The following is a 20,483-nucleotide window of genomic DNA, read 5'->3' on the forward strand; positions in this document are numbered from 1 at the left end:
GAGCCTCAGTGTCCCTGACTATAAAAGGGAGACAATAATAGAACCTGTATTATGGAGTTGTTGAGAGGATTTTGTAAAAAGCTTAGCTCAGTTCCTGACCCATCATAAGCACATAAAAATGGAAGCGAGTATTGATTAAAGGTCCAGGTGCTATATTCTATCAATTAAGTTGCACTAGTGAATTCTGATCAGACTTCCAGGGGCAATCCCCAAAGCTGTATGTGAATGTAAGTATCTCTGTCCCTTGGCTATCTTACTTCTTCATAAAGATGCCTCAAGACCTCCATCTCCTCTATCAGGATGTCTATCATGCCATGCAAATCCATTTGGCCCATGTATGCAGCATCCACATTCTGGGGACGAGGGAGAGAGCAGGGCAGTTGGCTCAGCCCCCAGGGCCCTCACCTCTCTCCGGGTCAGCCGAAGACCACCTGCCCCCACTCCCTGCTTCTTGAGCACCACAAACTCGTTCTCTGCGGCAGTGCACTTGTTGCTTTCATCCTCATACCTGTTACACAGGGAAGACTCAGCCCAGGCTCCGCCCAGTTCTACCTTTTAAGACATTGAGCTCAGCTGGCTTTAAGGAAGCCCTGATGGGTCCCACAATGGCCAAGAACACCTTTGGGGAGCAGTTCTGTAATGCAGCCAACCAATGAAGAAACAGGGATAGTCTTTAAACATTCCTCCCACCTCCTTTGAGGAAATGAGCACAGTATTTGTGCAACCATTTGGCAATTGAGAGCAGCCATCTCTTTGGATCAGAGCCCTTAGGAGGCTTTAAGTGAACAGACTGAAGATGTGTCAACAATGATTAACCTTTGCATTCACTTTCTACAACAGGATGTCATTGAAAACACCAACTTCTCTCCAACTGCTTTTGCAGAGACTTTAAGGTTTAGAAATTGCCAGTGTCAAGCAATGGGAAAAGTTATGAAAGTTTATACCTTAAACTCATAAATATACAGATCAACCAATCATAATATGTGAACCTTATTTGCATCTTGATTTAAATAAACTGTATTTTTAAAATTTATGACATTTATGGAACAATTGGAAATTCACTTGTTGATGGGATAGTTGGTGATATTGAGGATTATTGTTTTAAAAGATTTAGGTGCTCTTAGGGCATTGTGTTTGTGTGTTATTAAGTCACATTATGCAGATGAACTATATGAATATATCCAGTAAAAATAGTTGTGAAAGAAATGACATGATGGCTGAGATTTGCTTCAAGACAATAAGGGAAGAGGAAAAGCGAGTGAGTAGGGGTGTAGACAAAGTAAAATTGGCTATGAGTAGACAATTATTAAAGCTGGGTAATGAGAACATAAATGTTCATTACACTTTTCTCCCTACCTTATAATATTTTTTTAATCTTACAACATTACACAGTGTGACAATCCTCCAGGAGGCGATGGGTCCAGGACCTGAGCCCCCGAGGGAAGCAGCTCTGTCTGGACACTCCCCCAGCTGGGTCCCTGGACCCAAGAATAGGGTGGCCCTCTCTGGGGAGATTTCCCATGCTGTCCCCTCTCCATCCCTACATGGCCCCGGCCTGTCCAGGCCTCCTCACTTGCTCTTGAAGTCCTCAGCGAGATCCTGCACATTCTTCAGCTCTGAGTCCAGCCTCCTCTGCACGCTCTGGAGGTTGTCCAGCTTCCCCCATAGGTTGTTGATGAAGTACTCAAAGAGGGGCTCCAGATTGTTCCAGGTGATGCCCGATTTCTGGCCCTGCTCCTGCAGCAGCGCCCACTTGGTCTCCAGCACCTTGTTCTGCTGTTCCAGGAGCTGCACCTGAGCCAGAGCAAGAAAGGTGGCTGACGCCATCCCCAACCCCAGGAGGGACCAAGGACCCAGCCCATTGTCACCATTTGTCTTGACCAGGACACCACAGGGCAACGCAGGGCCTATGTCTTGCTGTGGGGAGGAGTTCCTGAGGGAACAGTCTTTGCTGGAAAAGACAGCCCAATCCAATGACAAGGACTCTAAAGAGTTAATAAACATAAAAGCCCAGCTCCGGGACTTCCCTGGTGGCGCAGTGGTTAAGAATCTGCCTGCCAATGCAGGGGACATGGGTTCGAGCCCTGGTCTGAGAAGATCCCACACGCCGCAGAGCAACTAAGCCCATGCACCACAACTACTGAGCCTGCACTCTAGAGCCCGTGAGCCACAACTACTGAGCCCGCATGCCACAACTCCTGAAGCCCGCACGCCTAGAGCCCGTGCTCCACGACAAGAGAAGCCACCGCAATGAGAAGACCCCGCTCACAGCAACTAGAAAAAGTCCCCGTGCAGCAACAAAGACCCAACGTGGCCAAAATAAATAAATAAATTTTTTAAAAAAAGAAAGAAAAGCCAAGCTCAGTCAGTCATTTACTTCCTGACCCAGGAAGAAGTCAAGTCACTTCTTCCTGGGTCTCCCTTTCTCACTTGTCCCAGGTAAATCAAACTAGATCAATGTTTCTGAACCCTAATTCTGCATCAAAATCAAATTTTTTAATGCAGATGAATATACAGTATACTTGTATATATAGGTACATGTGGATATATACAAATATACATACAGAGAGAGAGAGAAAGCAAATGTGACAAAATGCTAAAAATTGGTGAATCTGGGTGAAAGGAAACATAGGAATATGTTGTACCATTATTGCAACTTTTCTGTAAATTTGACATTTTTTAATTTTTAAAATATGGGTGTCCAGCCCTATTTCTACAGACTCAGAAAGGTGCTCATGATGTGAACTTAATGGGCCGCCAGGGCGGTTCTCTGCCCAGCCAGGGTTCCAGGATACCAGACATGGACACCCAGTCAGGTAGGTCCCAGCTCCCAGACCATGGTTCTGACAGTCTGAGAAGGTTTTGCTTGTTTGACCTCTGGGACAGTCCCACAAAAGAAACAAAAGTCACTAAGGGAGAAGGTGAGGAGGTGGGCGGAACAGCTTGCCTCACCCTTTGCCAACAGGTCGCTCCAGATCCCACCTCCACAGCACCGCAGGCCCACAGTCACTACGCAGCAGTGACAAAAAGACCTCTTTATGCCCTGAACTTGAGTCCCAGGCCTACCTCTGCCTCCAAGTACCTGTATGATCCTGGTACAAATCACTCAACCTCTCCAGACCTCAATTTTCTCTTCTTAAAAACGGACACACGGGACTTCCCTGGCGGTCCGGTGATAAAGAATTCGCCTTCCAACGCAGGGGACGCAGGTTCGATCCCTGGTCAAGGAACTAAGATCCCACATGCCTCAGGGCAGCTAAGCCCGTGCGCCACAACTAGAGAGAGAAAAAAAAAACCCGCACGCCACAACTAGAGAGAAGCCCGCATGCCTCAACCAAGACCCGATGCAGCCAAAAATAAGTAAATAAATAAATAAATAATCCTTCAAAAAAAAAAAAAAAAAAAGGAACACGCTATCACCTAGACTGATTTCTCATGAGACACTGTGGGTATCATATGAGAAAGGGAACATGAATATCCTTTGGGAACCCACAAATCACTGAACCAAGGTATGGTCATCCACCAGGTTTTCCCTCATCATGGATGGTCCCACTGCCTCGGGAGCCTCGGGGTAGAGGTAGACAATGCAGCAAAGTGGACCCGGAAATGCCAGAGATTACTACAAGAGCTTCCCTAGTTGGCCTGAGGGCCAGAGGAGGGGTCAGGACACTCCCCATCTGGGACAGATCAAACTGCATATGCCCGGGTCATGGTGACCCGGTGACCTGGTGACCAGCATCCTCATTGTCACCCAAAACTGAGCTCCTTGGTTGGAACAGCGAGGAAGAATTGGAGAAGGGAAAAGGAGACTTACCCTAGGCCCTCCCACCATTGTGTCCTGATCACATCTTTGTCCTTAGACCTCCTCCAAAGCTAAGAGAACAGGCAACAGATGGGGTTCCTTGGAGACTTGACACTTGAGCCAGTTTTCCCAGCTATGAAACAAGAGGCAGTAAGGGCCACCCCACTAAGAAGAGCAATGAGGACAATCTGCTGTTTAATTGGGCGACAAGGCTGCTGTGTAACCCCATTAATGACGACTATAAGAAAGGCTGCAGGCTTCCCTGGTGGCGCGGTGATTGAGAGTCCGCCTGCCGATGCAGGGGACGCGGGTTCGTGCCCCAGTCCGGGAGGGTCCCATGTGCCGCGGAGCGACTGGGCCCGTGAGCCATGGCCGCTGGGCCTGCGCGTCCGGAGCCTGTGCTCCGCAACGGGAGAGGCCACAACAGTGAGAGGCCCGCATACCGCAAAAAAAAAAAAAAAAAAAAAAAAAAGAAAGGCTGCAACACGATCAAGCTAGGCTGGGCCAATAGGCCTCGTGAGTGGACTCTAGATTCACCATCAACTACAGTAAAGACGGTCCAGCCATTCGGGTCCAGGCGTCCCACACTCAGGCCGGAAGGGCTCCAAAGGTCAATCCATCCACTCCGGCCCCACTGCACATGGGCTGCACCAGCCTCCGCCCAGCCCACCCTCTCTTAGGGGCCTGGCTTGCACTCCATGGTCCCTCCCTGCCTCCTTCCACCTCGGCCCACCTTGTCGATGAAGGAGGCAAACTTGTTGTTCAGGGTCTTGATCTGCTCCCGCCACTGGGTGCGCACCCGCTGGATCTCTGGGTCGATCTCTGCATTGAGGCAGGTCAGCAGGCTCTGGCTGACAGTGACCTTCTGGATGCCTCCAGGAGGACAGGCGGGTCCGAACGTCTGCCTGCCAGCCCCCAGGCCCATATAGGCCCCACAACCAAGGCAGAGCCTCCCCGGGTCTGCCCAGATGAGGCCCCTCCAGCCACGCTGACCGAGATGCTCTTGCTGGCCCCCAAGTTATAGAGGCTCCGGCTGCAAAAGCCACCCGTGCTGGGGCCGCTGAGGACCCGCTGTGGGTCCTCCCACCGCTGCCACCACTCCGGGACACGGTCACCCAGCTGATGCTGCTGGGGGCCCGGGAGCCGCCCCTACCACTGGCAGAGTTAGAGCCGAAGGCCTCTTTGGTGGAGGACGTCTGCTGAGACACGGAGGACCTCATGGCTGCAGCAGGGCTGGAGCGCAGGCCGGGAGAGCTGGGAAGGAGCGCGGTGAGCTGCTGGGCCACTGATGGCTTTTCTATCTTTTCCCGGCTCCTGGGCTCCACAGACACTCCTGCCCCATCGCCCCTGGAAGGGAGGCAGGGGCCCTGTGGGTCAGGGGAGTCTCCTCTCCCATGGCGGGCGGGAGGGGCTGCTCCCAGTTATTGCCTGAGCTCCAGAGCTGGGGCTGAGCCGAGACCATCTGGGTCAGGATGTCACCTCCTTCTCCCTCCTGGGGCGCTCCAGACTTGGAACAGGAAGATAGAGGCTGCCATGGCCACCGCCACCACCCAGTGGCTGGCTGGTCTCCTCCCACCCAGCCTTAGTGGCCGCCGTCAATGGGGCTCTGTTCTGGGGTTGGTCCCAGGCCCCTGTGGTAAGCCAAGGCCCCAGGGCCCAGGCTGTGCGGTGGTGAGGGAGGAGGCATTGGGCAAGGGGCTGTAGAGAGGGTGCCCAGGCCTGTCCCAGTCCCACCCTCCCGGCCCATGGCCTCGGTGCCTCCTGGCAGGTCCAGGGTGTAGGGGCACAGATGACAGCCTGGGGTGGCAGGGGGCAGGCAGCCTGATCTTTTGTCATACGCTGGCAGACTGTCTGCTTGGTAGAGATTCTGTGCTGGACAAAGGAGATACAAAGACAGAAGAGGGTCCCTGCCCAGGCTCCCGGGAACTAAGATCCCTCATGCCACACAGTGAGGCAGAAAAAAAAGAAAAAAGAAGACATAAGTGTCCAAGAAAAGCCCCGAGAGACCTATGGACACCCCAGTCTTCCCAGCCCGCGGAGCCCCAGTGCTCAATCCAGAAAGGCCAGGGGGTTCCTCAAATCACATCTCAGAGTCTCCTCCACGCCCACCCACCTCAGGCTGCGGGGACCAAACATATCCCCAAGGGAGAAATGGGAGACATCAGTGTTAGTCAAGTGTTAGGACAAGGGAGCGTTGAGGACCTGAGTTAGAGGCTATTCCTCCTCACCCACCTTAGCTTTCAGTAAGGAAGTAGCACCAAGAGGAGAGAGGCTTGCCTGAGAAAGGAGCAGAGACAGCACATTTGCTGTGGTCCTCACACAGCTGCCAGGGCTAGAGCTGGGACTCTCAGCAACTGTGTCCCCAGGATCCCAAAGGAGAGCACATGGGACCACCCCCACCGCCCAAGGAAGGCAGGCAGAGAGCGGGCCGCTCTAGGAGGCTGTGGGATCCTTTCTAGGGCCTCTGGGAGGCTATAAGTGGCTCCCAGTTGGCAGAAGGAGTTGAACCCAGCCTCCCATGGAGGATGGGGGTGAAGAGCTAGTCCCTTAATGCCCAAGAAGGATTTTTCTCCCTGATTGGAGTTAGAACACCAGGCACTTGGGAGAGCTGGGCTGGGAGATGAATCCCCACTGAGGTGTATGTCCTCGGGCAACATTCAACCTCTCTGGGCCCCTTCACCTCTGCTTATAAGCAAGGCCCGCCAGGGAAGTCCTTTCAAAAATCACTAGCCCCGGGCTTCCCTGGTGGCGCAGTGGTTGAGAATCCGCCTGCCGATGCAGGAGACACGGGTTCGTGCCCTGGTCCGGGAAGATCCCACATGCTGCGGAGCGACTAAGCCCGTGAGCCATGGCCGCTAGGCCTGCGCGTCCGGAGCCTGTGCTCCGCAACGGGAGAGGCCACAACAGTGAGAGGCCCGCATACCACAAAAAAAAAAAAAAAAAAAAAAAAAAAAAAATCACTAGCCCCCACCTCTAAACACACCCATTGACATGGCCCTGCCCACCAGATGGACAAGACCCAGCTCCACCCACCAGTGGGCAGGCATCAGTCCCTCCCACTAGTTAGCCTGCACAAGCCTCTTAGATCAGCCTCACCCACCAGGGGGCAGACACCAGAAGCAAGGGGAACTACAATCCTGCAGTCCATGGGACCACAAACACAGAAAGTCAGACAAAGTGAGATGGCAGAGGAATATGTTCCAGATGAAGGAACAAGATAAAACCCCAGAAGAACAACTAAGTGAAATGGAGATAGGCACTCTACCTGAAAAAAATTCAGAGTAATGATAGTAAAGATGATACAAGATCTCAGAAAAATAATGGAGGCACAGACAGAGAAGATACAAGAAATATTTAACAAAGAGCTAGAAGGTTTAAAGAACAAACAGAGTTGAACAATAAAATAACTGAAGTGAAAAATACACTAGAAGGAATCAACAGCAGAATAAATGAGGCAGAAAAACAGAAAAAAAAAAATTGCTAATCCACTATCCCAGAACTGAGCCATCACTTCCACTAATCTTTGTCTCCTGTCCCCGAGGCTGTAATCACTCTCTCAGCTCCCATATCTCTCCGCATGGAGTATGGGAGGGGGAGACAGTGGCAACTTGGGAAGGGAGTGATGTCAGCCATCTGAGTCAGGCGCAGCCAGGATGGTGGCAGTAGAGTCAGCTGCAAACACACACTCCCCCTCTCCCCAGAGACTGACATCCTCTGGTATTTACCTGGTGCTCTGTGCCAGGCTTTGTGCCGGGAGCTGATAACAGCTGCTCAGGTAGTCTCACCAGTCCCAGCCCAGACAGCATGGAGCCACTGTGCCTCCTCCAGTCCGACTCTCCACTCATCTTTATACAGGACACCCAAACTCAGACCTTCTTAGTGTAGGAGGCGTGGCTCCTTCCCCACTTCTGCTACTTGGACCAAGGGCTTCCATCTCTGAGAACTTCCCCTGTCCAGGGGCTCTCCCTGCACAGGACACAAGGACAGAGGGGACAGAGCACTGCTGCCGCTATGGAAAGGATGAGGGGAGACAGCCTATGGCATCAACCAGGCACTCAACATGAGTCAGGCTGAGTGATAGGAAAGATGCAGAGGTGAAGAAAACAGCCACTGCCCTTGAGGAGCCCCATCCAGGGCAGGGCTTTCTCATCTAGTAGGAATAATTATTATAGTCAGCATTTATTGAGCACTTACTATAGGGCAGACACTTTCCATGCAATAAAGCATCCAATCCCCATGCTGGAGATGCTCCCTTTGCATCCTTTCTGCCCCAGATCCATTCCCTGACCTCCTTGACCCCTGCAGGCTGCTCCCTGCCTCTCTGGCTTCCGGAGGAAGGGGTTGGCCGAGGAGGGGACACTAGCAGGAGACCTGAGAGAGAGGTGGGTATTTCCTCCTGGGCCCCTCCCTGCTCCAAAGGTGGCTGCCTTCCTCTATGATTACAGCTTCTTCCCATCCCCGCACCTCTATCACCCGGTCAGTCATTCATTCTTCCTCTTGTCTCTTCAGCTCTACTCAGAGCCACCATCTCGTCCTGATTTTCCTGGGACGGTCCTGCTTTAGCACTGAAAGTCCCACACCCCGGAAAACCCCTGGGCCCTGGACAAACCCATGGTTGGCCATCCCTGCTCAGGGGGAGTGGGGGGATGGGGGCGTGGCAATGGCTTCCCACAGCTGCCCGCCTCTGGCCTCTCCATCCTGTGTTTGTGCCCTTAGCCACATCCACACCTCTGTAAGGAATCCTTTCATTAAAGTCCATTTAGTTGAACTGTCTTGGGTAAATTGGTTTCCTTCTGGGACCCTGAATGGTCCCATCCCCACACAGCCCTGTGAGGTAGGTATTATTCTTACTAATGTCTTTTCACAGGTGAGGAAACTGCGGCACAGAGAGGTCAAGTACTTGGTCAAAGTCACACCACCAGTAAATAGCAGAGCCAGGATTCAAGCCCAGGAATTCTAGCTCCAGGGCCATGTGCTTACCCACTCATGTCTCCCTCATAGAAGGCAAAGGCTGAAAAGCTCCTTCTTAGATACTTTTGATGGAGAGAACTGTGGGTCTGAGGAAAGGGCTGACCTCCCCATAAAGCAGAGGGCAATGGCGTGACCTCCTGCAGCTCAGGCCATGGAGTTGGGAGTTGACCAGGTGGAGACAAGGAAGAGGGGAGGAGTAGTGCAGGAGCTGATGGGCTGCTGGAGGATGAGAAGGTGACCCTCCCGCCCTCTTAGCACGTGGCCCTGATGCCCACACTCCTGGCTTCCTGCAGAGCTTCCTGCAGAAGAGGGAAGGAGAAGAGGTTTCCAGGGTCATGTTCAGACAGGTCCAGAGATAAGATGAGTGCCAAGCGGCAGGAGGGATGAGGCATAGTTCCAGTCCCAAGCACCCATCAAGCTCCCAGGCACAAGCTGAGCTGCTGGTACCCATCCAGGGTGCAGGAGAAGAGCCTGCCCAGAGGTCCCAGGCTAATAGGAAATCTGCATTCCAGACCAGAACCAGACAGAAACAGAGCCAAGAACAGCAAAGGGTGCAGCCAGGCTGTGCCAGGGACAAGAAGGGTCTCATGCATTCTGACATGGAGAATTGGGGAAGGTTTCCAGGTGGGAGGAAAACTGGTGCAGACTTGGGAAGAAGGAGGAACAGGGATGAATGGGGCTGTCCTGGGTCAGGAGTAGAGCCTATTGTAGGCAGTTAAGCAGGGAACAAGATACAAGAGATACTAAAACATTAGTGGGGATGGAGGAGATGGAGGGCATCCCAGGGAGCATAGTGGAGGGTTGGAAAGAATCCTTTGATGAGCTGATTGGGGTGAGGAGTGAGATGTCCACAGGACCTACCCAAACAACCATAGATATTCCATAAATTGCCTCCCGAGGAGAGTGAGCTGGGTAGCTGCATAGCTTTTGTTTTGCTGGGTGAGCTGTGCAATCCTGGGGCAGAGCTGAATTGCTGGAAGGAGTGACAGAGAAGCTGCACATTGCCAAAAGGAACCTTCATCTCCGTCCTGCAGCCTGTCCTCTAAATGCCCTTTCAACACATATTTAAGGCTATGGCTTAGCATCATTGCTGAATTATTAACCTGTCCAGGAGAAGGGCCAGGTTAAAGCTCAGAGGTGAGAGATGGGGGTGAGGTGACAAGACCCAGGTTTGCCACCCTGGGTAGAGCCAGCGCATCACTGGGAGGGGACTGGAAGAAGGGACAGAACACAGAGGACCTCAGCACAAATCCCCATCTCCCAACCCAGGGTATCTGAATTAGCTGTCAAAGGCCAGCCTCTGGCCCTGGAAATCAAGGGCTCCAAGAAGGAAGGTCTGGCTCTCATGAATGGGATGGGTTATGCAGGAGACACCAGGAACAGAAGGGGTGAGAAAGACACATTAGGAGGGCACAAGGGGTCTGACCTTGTTTGCCAGAGTAGCCCTAGTCCTGGCACTCAATAAAATTTATGGGAGGGAGGGAGTCGGGGAGGGGAAGGGAAAGAGAAAAGAAGACCCACTACCGGGAGAACTGGATGCTGCTTTATTTCACAGGAAATAAATGGACAGAAATACAGAAATGGAGGCCCGTTTCCTCAGAGGCTGCTGAAGAGGGCAAGGATGGTGTCCCTTGGTTCCAGGCCTCAGGCTCTGGTCAGTGGGCCTCAGGCCTCTCCCTTGGGATGCAGATGCAGTCTGGCCAAGCCCAACCAGGAGTTTTCCTAGCTCGGTCGAAGGCTGTGGAGAGAGGAGAGGACAAGCCTGGCTGGCTGGAGGCTTGGTGCTGTGCTCCTTGGTTAGTGTAGGCAGCAGACAAATGAGATGCAAATCAGTACACAGAACAAGGCCAGACTGGGCAAGCATTCAGAACAGCAGCCAGGGCCCGACTGACTTCTGCAGAGTCCCCTGTGGGCTGGCTCGGGCTCTGGGCAGTAGACACAGAGCTGGCCATGCAGGGATAGGAGTGATAAGAGTGGGAGAAGAGCTGAGAGGGCTCAGGAAGGCGGGAGGGCGGGAGGAGCAAATGGCCTCTGGGTCACTCAGTATGTGATGGACGTCTTCAGACTTGACTCAACCGTCTTCTTCAGGATGGTGTAGCAGATGGAGCTGGAGCCAGAGCCGGACACAGAGCAAGAGCCCAAAACGGGGCCCTGCCCAGAGCCCAGGATGACGTTGGAGTCACCGGTCACGATGCTGGAGCAGCTGGACCCAAAGCTGCCATTCCCGCCTCCGGGTCCACAAGTGCCCACCAGGCCACCATCTGCTCCTCCAGACACGATGGTGCTGGCTTCCCAAACGGCTGCCAAGAAAGGCACCAGGGTCACAGCAGAGCCCTCGATTCCCCACGGGGCCCCTCTCCCAAAGTCACCTGATACTCACAGATAGTGACCTGACTGGTGCACTCCCCAGACGTCCTGCGGGAAAAAGGACAAGAGGAAGAAATGCTAAGAATGGCTGCAGAGAATATGTTCCCAGGTGCTTTTAAGCCTCTCAGAGCAGCTCACCACCCTCTGAGCAGATAAAATCCCCAGTCCCCAATTTTAAATCCCTCCCAGCAGAATGGGTGGCCCTTGGTGGCTCACAGTGTCAAGAAATCTCTCCATCCTAGGGACTTCCCTGGTGGCACAGTGGTTGAGAATCTGCTTGCCAATGCAGGGGACACGGGTTTGAGCCCTGGTCCGGGAAGATCCCACATGCCGCAGAGCAACTGAGCCCGTGCACCACAACTACTGAGCCTGCGCTCTAGAGCCCGCGAGCCACAACTACTGAGCCCACGTGCCACAACTACTGAAGCCCGCGCGCCTAGAGCCCGTGCTCTGCAACAAGAGAAGCCACCGTAATGAGAAGCCCGTGCACCGCAACAAAGAGTAGCCCCCGCTCGCCACAACTAGAGAAAGCCCGCGTGCAGAAACGGAGACCCAACGCAGCCAAAAATAAAGAAATAAATTTATTTATTTTTTAAAAAAAGAAAGAAAGAAAGAAATCTCTCAGCATCCTGTGTTGGCCTTGCATCCCCCCACCCCCACCTCCGTCACACATCCTCAAGGCCCTCTGACCAGCCCCACCTGCTCTCCTCGCCCTCCAGCAGCCTGCGGTAGGTGGCGATCTCCACATCCAAGGAGAGCTTCGAGCTCATCAGCTCCTGGTACTCGCACAACAGCCGCGCCATGTCCTGCTTGGCGGTTCTCAGAGCAGCCTCCAGCTCAGCCAGCTTAGCCTGAGCATCCTTGAGGGCCAGCTCCCCACGATGCTCAGCATGGGTGATGGCAGCCTGCAGGTTGGCATTCTAGAGAGGGGTAGAAATAAGGGAGGAAGTGGCTGTAAGCCCGACACAGACTCCCAAAGCACCTACTGTGGATATAACTTAAAGGCTGAGATGGACCATAATCTCATGAGCTCAAAATTATTCCTGGCCATGGCCAGCTCTTCTCATTCTAAAAGAGAGTATTGCCTCTTCTGCTTCTTTAACTCCCAGAGTGGGTTAAGTAGCATCTCAAAAACGTCAAGTCCATCAAGAACTTCAGAAAATAATCAGATTTGGAGATAGGGTCTTTGCAGATGTAATTAGTTAAGAATCTCAAGATGCTATCACACTGTATTTAGGGTGAGCCCTATATCCAGTGGCTGGTGTCCAAGAAAAAGATGAGACAGACACTGAGATGATGCCGTATGAAGATGGAGGCAGAAATGGAAGTGATGCACCACCAGACGAGGAATGCCAAGGAACTTCCGGAGCCACCAGAGGCCAGGAAGAGGTGAGGAAGGATTCCCCCAGCTCCTTCAGAGTGAGTGTGGCTGCCCGCACCTGAGTTCAGACTTCTAACCTCCAGAACTGACAGATTCGATTTCTGCTCTCTCAAGTCGCCAAGTTTGTGATACTTGGTATGGCAGCCACAGGAAATGAATCCAGCCCCTTCTCCACTTTCTCCCATGATCTTCCCTTATTTCTTCCCACCCTGTCGACCCTCAGCACCTTCCCTGCAGTACTTTCTCTCTCCTAGGGTACTTAAAGCTCTTCCTGTCCTGTACGGGTCATTATCTACAAGTCTCATCTTGAGGGCTACGTGTCCTTGGGGCTTTTGGAACAGCCCCATTTCAAATACTTTATCCCGATGCTGACAGACTCTCATGGGCCTCAGTTTGGGGTCTGAAAAAACATTCTCTGTGCTCACCTCTCCAATTCGACAGAAAACTCCTAGAGGAAGGACAGCGTCCCTGTCCAAACAGCCATCTAGTTGATTTTCCCTCACGTTCAGTTCAGGAAAGAAGGCATTCCCTAAAGGCTCTCTTTCACTTACCACAAAGCACCCCATGGATGAGGAACATGGTCTCCATTCTACAGGTGAAGAAACTGAGGCTTGGAAAGGAGGTGAGTGGCGGAGCTGAGACCCTAACCCAGAACAGCTGAGGTCCAGTCCACCGCTCTTACTGTAGCCTCAGTTCATCAGACTTGTGCATGAACAGGAGGAGTGAGAGGGGGCTGTGACCCCAAGAAGGATTCTCCCAGGAAAGGCACCTTGCTATGCAGGGGGGACTGTGTTTCCCAGACATGGGGACATGGTGACTCTCCTAAGTTCTGGCCACTGGTCTCTGAGACTCCACGCACTTCATTGTCACCTGGGTGGACTTAGTTGAGAAAGCAGGTTTCTTGGCTCCACCTTTAGAGGCTCAGATTCCCTCTCTCTGGTGAGAAGCCCAGGAATCTGCATCTTATCAGACACCCCAGAGAACCCCAAAGCTTCCAGAGCAAAAAGTCCAAATTTATGGGCAAAACACCGTGGCAACAAATTGAGTAATAGGACCTGGTCACCCTCATCTCAGGTCCTTCCTCACACTTCAAAGGAGAGCCGGTCAGGATGGCTGGAGACTGAGTCTGGCCTTTGAATGGTCTGTACTCCAAGAAGCACAGACCCTGCCTGCATGTGGACAGGCCACCCATGGCTTGGGAGTCAGGCTGAAGTGCTTGAGGAAACCGCCAGACTCTGTGGTCTCAGCTCTCAACCCTCTGTTGATCCCCAAAAAATGATGCTCTGGGCTTGGGGAAAGTGAGAGCAAAGACACGTGAGAACTTAAGAATCTGTAATCCTCACATCTAGAAGTAAGGTCTCCAGGAGGATCAGGAAACCACCTCCCTGCCCTTGCCATCCTCTCCCTCCACCTCTCCCAGCTCCTCACACCAACAGCATCAGCTGACCCTAAGGGGACCTCGGCACCCCATCGTCCTGCCCATGTCCCCCGCTCCCTGAGATCCTGGTTCTCTCCCTCCCTAACACGGGACCAGGAAATTCAGCGTGTGGTCTTAGAGCCCTTACTGGGCTTGACGAGTAAGCATCAAAAGAAGAGATAAGAAAAGAGATGAATTAACCCTCTCCCCAACGAGCTGAAAGCAAGATGTGCATGCAGACACGGAATGCAGCGTGAGGGCCGGGGCCAGGGTTGCCAGTGCAGAGCCCACGCAGCTAGAATTCCCAGGAGGAGAGCTGAACGCCTCTGAAATGGGGCTTAAAGTTCTCTCCACCCCAAATTAGCCAAACCTCCAACCAGTTATCAAAGTTTCACACAAACCCAGCAGTGACCCTGGCACAAAGGTGGTAAGACAGAGGGCTTGGGGGCTCCGGTACCCTCACCTGCCTTTTGAGGTTCTCAGTCTGACTCTGCAGCTTCTGAATTGCCTGCTGCAGCTGAGTGATCTGGACTTTGGTCCCCTTCATTTGGTCCCCATGAACCTGGGCAGACATCTGAAGCTCCCGGTACTGATGGGGGATGGGGTGACACCGTCAGTGGAGAGGACCCTCACCTTTGACCCCAAGACCATGAGGAACACCATGGCCCCGGTTCTCTGCCTCCTCACATCCTCATTTGGGATGCGGGTTAAAACGCTTGGAAAACCAGGACACGGTGGGATGTGGTTGCGGAAGTCTGGGCTCATCTCCCACAGTTTCCCTGCATTGCCTCCCTCCTGGAGAGGGGAAACATGGTGCCCACCCAGCCCTGGTGCTTCAGAGAGGTTATCAGAACCGCCCAACGGGGCCAAGGTGGACGACCACCTGGGGGTGCAGGCGGGGAGACCCAGCCTTTTCCAGCATGGTGCTTGTCCCCCGGCCCTGGCACCTTAGTCTGGTACAGCATCTCGGCCTCGGCTTTGCTGGTCCTGGCGATCTCCTCGTACCGGGCACGGACCTCGGCGATGAGGTCTCTGAAGTCCAGGCGGCGGTTGTTTTCCATGGACAACACCACAGACATGCTGCTGGCCTGGGTCTGCAGCTGGCCCAGCTCCTGTGGGGAAGACTGACTCAGTGTCCGTTGGCCCCCTGGCTCCCTTTCCCCTTGCAGCCCCCGGCAGGTGGGCAGAGTGCCCTCTTCCTTCGGAGGCAGCCCTCCTTCGCGCCGGGTGGCAATGAGCACACCCTGCCCTCCACGGGGCTGTGTCCTTATCTGGAATTGAGGGCTGTCCAATGACTCGTGGACATTAAAGGAACGTGTCCGGCAGGGTCTGAAATCACCTGGTCCCCATCACTCCCCTGACCTCCTATCACATCCTCTCTCATTCCCATTGCTCCAGTCACTGCGTCCTCCTTGCATTTCCTCAAAGACACCAGCACCCTCTGCCTGGAATCCCAGATTCCCCACTGTGTGTCTGTCTTCCTCACTTCCTTCAGATCTTGGCTCAGATTTTGTCTTCTAAATGAGGCCATGCCAACCACCCTATTTGAAATTGCCACCTGCCCTACCTCCCTGCCACATTCCCAGTCCTCCTTTCCCTGTTCTAATTTTCCTTATTCCCATAGTATTTATCACTTTCTAATATACTTGGTAATTTATTTATTTACTAGGTCTAGTGTTCATTGTCTGTCTCCCAATAGAAAGCAAGCTTCGTGATTTTTGTTTGGTTGTTCACTGGTGTATCCCCAATACCTAGCAATTCACATGGTAAATTCTCAGTAACTGTTTATCAAAGGACTGAATGACCGGCATCTAACTCACACTAACCAGGCTTCACCTCCCAGCCACTCCCACTATCGCCACCGGAGCCTGCCACCCTGTCCCCTTCCCTCCCGTCCACCTGTCCCTGGCAGACCATCACTTCTGCCCTTAGTGATCCACACTTCTTCATACAGATGCCTCAAGAAGCAGATGTACTCATTCAGAGCCTCCACCTTGCCTTCCAACTCCATCTTGCTCGAGAGAACCCCGTCCACATCCTGGGGACAGGAAGATAAAAGCCATATACCACCATTCCCTCTTTGGGGGTCCCACTCTGACCCAGGAGTTCTGTTCACACACTGCCCAACACCCACCCCACGGCCATCTCCAGCTCCCATTCCTTCCTCCTCCAGCCCCGCCCTGCCCTGCTCTCTCTTTTGCCTGACACTGACCCACACCACCTTCAGGAAGCCCTCCCGGATTCATCCCAACCAGTTCTGTTTCTTCCACTCCCTCCCCAGCCTCTCCCACAGTGACACCCAGAGCTCATCACGTAGTCCCTTGGTCGGATCTTGTCCTGGAATCCCCCTGTGTCTACGTAGACGTCCCATTTCCTCAGAGGGTCCCTATAGGCAGTGTGACAGCATGTCGTGCATGAGGATCTCCCACCTGCTGCCCTCCCAGCCCAGGACTGGGCTCTGTGCACGGTGGATGCTCGGGGTTTGGGTAGAGCAGCTGATCCCACCCTCACCTTTTTGAGGACCACGAAGTCTTTCTCCATTGTGGCACGCTTGTGGGCCTCCCGTTCATACCTGCCAAGTAAGTACAGAAAGACGCTGCCTGGAGTGCCGGCATCAGAGCCCAGGCCCCTCTTCAAGTACAACCTCCCTGAAAAGGCCACTCTGCTTTAGATGCTGCAAGGCAGGACACACCACCAGCCTGCTTCTCTACTCTTCCATCAGGAAGTTTTGTCATGTCTTATGTCCCTCTTCACTCTTTCAGCCCAGGTCCACTTGTAATATCAGGTGACTTTGCTTTGTGTTTATAAGGCACATTCAAACACTCTTCTCACTTACCACTCACAATCATCATCTGAAGCAGGCATTTTGGATTTTATCAGAGAGATTACAAGATGTGCCCAAGTCCTAGATAATTAGGTGGCCCAAGCAGATCTAAAACATAGGTCTCCTGGCCCCAATCTTTCCAGGACCTTCCACCTGGGTCCTGGAGCAATCCTCGCAATGGTTCTGGAAGGTAAGAAAGGCAAGTGGCATTTTCCCAGTCTACAGATATGGAAACTGAGGCTCGGAAAGGTAAGATGCATTGCCCAAGGCCACACAGCTATTCCTCGTTCACAGTCGCCAAACCCAAGCCTCCTGTTGGTCCAGGGCTCTCTCCATACCACCAGGTGACCTGGTGGGGGACCCAGAACCACAGCCTACCTGTGAATCATGCCACAGGCCTGGGGGTGGTCCCACTAATGAATTGTCTTCCACCTCTGAGACCAGAGAATGACTGAGTCACTTTAACCAACAGGCTGCTCAACAGGAATTTCTCAAGAAAAAAACCCACATAGGCATTGTTTAATAAGCCCCTCCCAGCCTTGACCAGAAATGTGGCCCTTGTAACTGGGGCCTGCTAGAATCGAGGCTCTCCAGTCCTGGGTATCAGGGGCTGTGGGGCTGTTTACTTGCAGCAGATGGGGCCCCCTGAGAATCAGAGGGAATGGGGATGCAGAGGGGCTAGAGGGGAGGCCGGTCATGTGACCCTGGGAGCTCAGCAGTGGGATACCCTCTGGCTGACAGCCTGATTCAAGCCCTCCCAGCCCCCATCCAGGGCCCATGTGGATGCTGCACTTTGCCTACTTGGCTTTATACTCCTCCTGCTGGTCCTGGCAGGACTTCAGCTCGGCGTCCAGAGACCCTCGTTCTCTCTGCAGCTGCTCCAGCTGCTTCCTGAGCTGGACCAGATAGGCCTCGAAGAAAGACTGCAGGGCCTGGGGACTGTCACTCAACTCCTGCTGCTGCAACAAGTCCCACTTGGTCTCCAGGACCTTGTTCTGCTGCTCCAGGAACCGCACCTACAGCACAAACAGCGGGTCCCTGAGGCAAGCTCCTGCCAGACTCCCTGGGCACAGCCTCTGGGAAATAAAGCCTGAGCAACCCTCTAACCAGCCCGGAGCCTTTTAGATCTTTGATAAATATTTTCCAACACATTAAATGAATTATAATGACATTTTTATAAAGGGAATTTCAAAACACTAATTAAACAGAACCTCAGAATAACCAGAGAGACTCCAGTTAGACCACAGGAGGGACTTCCTTGCTGCAGAAGTGATTAGAAAACTAGTAGGAGACCAGACTTCCCCATTCCCAAGTCCATCGAGAACAGTTCCTCGAGGGAGGCACAGAGACAGGGGCTTAGATGAGTTGACCCTCACCTTGTCAATGAAAGAAGCAAACTGGTTGTTGAGGGTTCTGATCAGTTGGGTCTCCTGAGTCCGAACCACCTGGAACTGGGGGTCGATCTCAATCTTCAGTGGGGTCAGCAGATTCTGGTTGATGACCACTTCCTGGAAGCCTCTCGGAAGGCACGGGGAAAGCCCAGGCCCACCGATCCCCTCCCCATACCGCACCCCTAGCCTTCCCCTTGAACCCCAGGCCCTCCCACGAGAGCCTCCTTGGCACCCCCCAAAGGAACTGAGGCTCCTGCTGCTGAAGCTGACCCTGCCTCGGCCCCCCAAGTGAGCAGAACAGGCTGAGCGAGCACTGAAGCCCCTCTGGGCCCGGCAGGGAGAGAGAGACATGGCAGAGCCTGAAGGTCTCACAGCTACAGACAGAGGATCGTCAAGGTGTGTGTGTTCCTGCCCTGAGGCCCCAGCAGGGCACAAGAGTTTTATCTCCTCCCGTGCCTGGGCTGGGCCTTGGGGAGCAAGATTCTCTTGGCCTGAGTGTGTCTGTCACTGACTCCAGCTGGCCTCTTCTGACACACCTGGGGAATAGTACAGAGCCCAAGGAAGAGACCCAGAGCCTGTCCTCAGAGCTCCCAGGCTATAGGAGGGATGGGCACATTCTGAAGACGAGGAAGTAGCCAGAGACCTGGACTTCAGTGCTAGGGGATGGGGAGAGATGGCCCTGAGCAAACTTCCTTGAGGGTCATTCAAGGAAGGCTTCCTGGAGGAGGAGATGGGGAAGAAGGGGAGCACATTCAAAGGGAAAAGAAGATGGAGGGGGGTCAGATGGAGCCCTTGAGTGCCCTGCAGATGCTGGACAGAGGAGTGCAGCTTCTCGAGGGAGGATCTACATTTGAGAGGAGGAGGAGGAAGGCACTTTGCAGCACAGGAGAAGCCAGGAGGTTAATAGAGGTGTTATTGTCATCGTTAGCTAAAAGACACTGCAGGGGCTTCCCTGGTGGCGCAGTGCTTGAGAATCCGCCTGCCAATGCAGGGGACATGGGTTCGTGCCCCGGTCCGGGAAGATCCCACATGCCGCGGAGCGGCTGGGCCCGTGAGCCATGGCCACTGAGCCTGCGCGTCCGGAGCCTGTGCTCCACAATGGGAGAGGCCACAACAGTGAGAGGCCCGCGTACCACAAAAAAAAAAAAAAAAAAAGACACTGCAGGATTTGAAAATGAAACAGAAAAACAGGGTACCCAAGTCCCTCCTCTTGCCCAACCCAGCAATCATCCATGAGGCACCACCCCACTCAAACCAGGCATCTCCACCCAGGATGGCGGCGAATGGAGCATTTCTAAGCCCAGCCTGTGTCCCTTCCACAAACACACAGCACTAGGCACATCCACTTGGGTCCAGCACTGTGTCTGTCAAGTTACACATCAGAGGATCCCAGGCTCTGAAATAAAATGTACATTTAGAAACATAACTTCCCCGGGGACTGGGAGCAAAAACAGGAGTTTTGACACTCCTTGCAGGATAGATTCCGTCTCTGCCCTGAGAGTCTGTTAATTGGAGGAGCCCCAAGGTTCATCATTCAGCAGCCTCCCACCCGGTGGAGGACCCGTGATGGAAGGCATCCAGCCAACTCCACTGCTGCCCTCCCACTGCTGGCAAGGAGGGCTGGCATCTCTGATTTTTAGAAATTTCCAAAATGTCTTCTTTACAAGGTGGGAGGGCTATTTTCTCCCTGTCCCTGCCCCACTTTCTTAGAGCCTGATGCACCCTGAAGCTGGGATACTGGGCCTTTGATAATGCAACTCAAAGCCAGGATAAACAGAGACTCAGCATAATAAACACTCAAGAGATGTGCTATGAGGAAGTCAGTCCTAGCAATGCAAACAATCCCGTAGATGTTCCATCCCTGGGACCAGACAGTGGTGAGCACATCTCCCCTCCCTCCAGAGGATTAGAAACCCCATCTGGCAGACAGCACCCCAGAAGGAAACTGAATGACAGATGACCTCAAGAGGAAGAAGAAGTCAGGCCTTCTGTGGGGAAAACAAAGGAGATCAAGGGACTGAAGGCTCAGGTGAGGAAGAGAACAGGAGAAAAACGATCCAAGCAGAGATTCAGGGACACAGAGGAGAGAGGAGGCAGCGTGGAGCAGCCTCAGAGTCTAGAAGGAGAATCTGGGAAGTGGGTTGAATCCCACTGAGGACCCACCTCCAAACCCTACCCCCTGGGGACCACTTTGCAGAGGCAAGGAGGGCTGGGTGCCTTCCTCCCACAAACATTCTTAAGAAAGATCTCCGTGGGCTGGACTCTACCACCCCTTCCCACTGGTACTGAGGGTGAAGGGCAGAGGTCACGCTTGGAACGAGGCCTAATGT

The 20,483-nt window shown here is 53.3% G+C and overlaps 2 protein-coding genes across 2 annotated transcripts; both read right to left on the reverse strand.

Annotated features, from left to right (window-relative positions):
• Nucleotides 1–248: 248 nt before the first annotated feature.
• On the reverse strand, nucleotides 249–5,938 carry LOC131767238 (keratin, type II cytoskeletal 79-like). The gene is made up of 6 exons (XM_067010621.1): nucleotides 5,916–5,938; nucleotides 4,890–5,149; nucleotides 4,536–4,675; nucleotides 1,574–1,794; nucleotides 406–508; nucleotides 249–353 (listed from the first exon to the last, which is right to left on the reverse strand). The coding sequence occupies exons 1-6, from the start codon at nucleotides 5,936–5,938 to the stop codon at nucleotides 249–251; spliced, it is 852 nt and encodes a 283-aa protein (XP_066866722.1).
• A 4,875-nt stretch (nucleotides 5,939–10,813) lies between these two features.
• On the reverse strand, nucleotides 10,814–18,504 carry KRT78 (keratin 78). Its single transcript, XM_059082148.1, has 9 exons — nucleotides 18,139–18,504; nucleotides 17,564–17,778; nucleotides 16,450–16,510; nucleotides 15,881–15,976; nucleotides 14,886–15,050; nucleotides 14,402–14,527; nucleotides 11,840–12,060; nucleotides 11,154–11,188; nucleotides 10,814–11,073 (listed from the first exon to the last, which is right to left on the reverse strand). The coding sequence occupies exons 1-9, from the start codon at nucleotides 18,502–18,504 to the stop codon at nucleotides 10,814–10,816; spliced, it is 1,545 nt and encodes a 514-aa protein (XP_058938131.1).
• Between the last annotated feature and the right edge of the window lie 1,979 nt (nucleotides 18,505–20,483).

The sequence above is a fragment of the Kogia breviceps genome, chromosome 12 (genome assembly GCF_026419965.1).
Source record: "Kogia breviceps isolate mKogBre1 chromosome 12, mKogBre1 haplotype 1, whole genome shotgun sequence".
Classification (NCBI taxonomy): domain Eukaryota; kingdom Metazoa; phylum Chordata; class Mammalia; order Artiodactyla; family Physeteridae; genus Kogia; species Kogia breviceps.